Genomic DNA, 1,437 nt, shown 5'->3' with positions numbered 1-1,437 from the left:
GCTGCAAAGCCTGGGAAGGTCGTGTAGATAATTCCGCCGCCCAAGCCTGCTGTGCAGTCGCGCTCTTGCAACATGTAGGGTTCGTGTTGCAAAATATGTATCCAGTACTCGGTGTAAGTTAAAGGCACGACGTCTTGCGGCGGAATGCTTTGCAACGTTTCTGAACACACTGTTACAAGCTTAAGGTACTGCCGTGTTGCGGAATTTCCACCCTTTCCAAGCCGGGCTTATATTTCGTCGCTCCGACGCAGCGAATTCGCCGCGTATTGGCAGAGATGGATTCAAGGGCACTAGGGCGCTTCAATCATTTCACATCCTCCAGGTCAATGACAACCAAGCGGCCGCTCAGGTCATCCCACAGCATAATACGCCACTCACTGTCGCAGTGGATAGCTCCACGCGACCGGATCTCGGCCAGAGCTTTGTCGCGCTCTTGATTGACGAAAGAAGCTGGTGTTCCCATCATGGATGACATGCTGAAGCCGCGTTCCAGACCAGCCCAAGATCATCATCTGTGCCATTCTTCTGCCGTGGTACCAATATGCCACACGAGGCTTGAAGTGCCCAAGACACACAGGGATGTGTTGTCCTATAAGTTCCTAAGGGGGTGATAATTGTCCACTTCCGCTTGAAGGCGATGCTGCTTCTCCACAGGCGGCGCAGTTCTAGATGATCCCCGGTGTAGAACCGCCACCCCACCAATTCAGAGATCATCACTTTGTGCGGCGCCTCGAACTCCACTGCATACACAGGTATTGCCGTTCACCCACCACAAGGTGCACGCAGAACTGGCCGGCGCACCGATCGCGTCGTCGCGCGGTGCCACCCCTCTTCTGTCTCTGCGTGGCTCCTCTCCTTGTCACCTTCCTCAACTTCATCCAAGACTCGTGTTCGCCAGTCGTTACAGTGTCCGCGCGTGCTCAAGACTCATTTGCTCCAAGCTGTTCTCCAGCGAAGTTTCCGACGGGTTTGTGCGATCGTAGAAGGTGACTCAGCCTGGATGCCAAACTCACGTTGAAGGCGTTCATCGTCTCGCAAAGCCGCAATGACCTTTTCGACAAAATTGTCTACCGTGTCTCACCCAATATTCTGAAGAGACGCTCTAAATAGATCAGCCTGTTCTGGATGTCCGTAACGTCATCAATCTAGGTATCAGAAGGGAATAAGGGGCGAGAGAGAAAGGCAGCGGTGCGGTCGAACTCCCCCCAGATTTCCTGATAGTTGGGGGAAGTCAAGCCACGGGACGATGTGCTTGGCGTAGATGATCCCTGGGTCGAAAGGGTGACATCTGCCTCAACTTGGATACAGTAGCTTGGGACAGAGAATTGTGGCAGCGATAAAGCTCGCCGCCGTACTGCAAAGGGCAGAATGGACTGGCGGAACGCACGAATCGCACTATCCGGGAGCGGATCAACTCGCTCCTGTCCGATGCGAACC

General features: G+C 54.1%; 1 protein-coding gene across 1 annotated transcript; it reads right to left on the bottom strand.

The window, feature by feature from the left end:
• Nucleotides 1-180: 180 nt before the first annotated feature.
• BDQ94DRAFT_176707 (uncharacterized protein) lies at nucleotides 181-475 on the bottom strand (the record flags this gene model as incomplete). Its single annotated transcript, XM_026772744.1, has 2 exons — nucleotides 181-290; nucleotides 379-475. The coding sequence occupies 2 exons, from the start codon at nucleotides 473-475 to the stop codon at nucleotides 181-183; spliced, it is 207 nt and encodes a 68-aa protein (XP_026619133.1).
• Between the last annotated feature and the right edge of the window lie 962 nt (nucleotides 476-1,437).

Source organism: Aspergillus welwitschiae, assembly GCF_003344945.1.
Source record: "Aspergillus welwitschiae strain CBS 139.54b unplaced genomic scaffold BDQ94scaffold_329, whole genome shotgun sequence".
NCBI classification, from domain to species: Eukaryota; Fungi; Ascomycota; class Eurotiomycetes; order Eurotiales; family Aspergillaceae; genus Aspergillus; species Aspergillus welwitschiae.
Note: the sequence above shows the minus strand (reverse complement) of the source record. Positions and strands in the feature narration are given on the sequence as shown.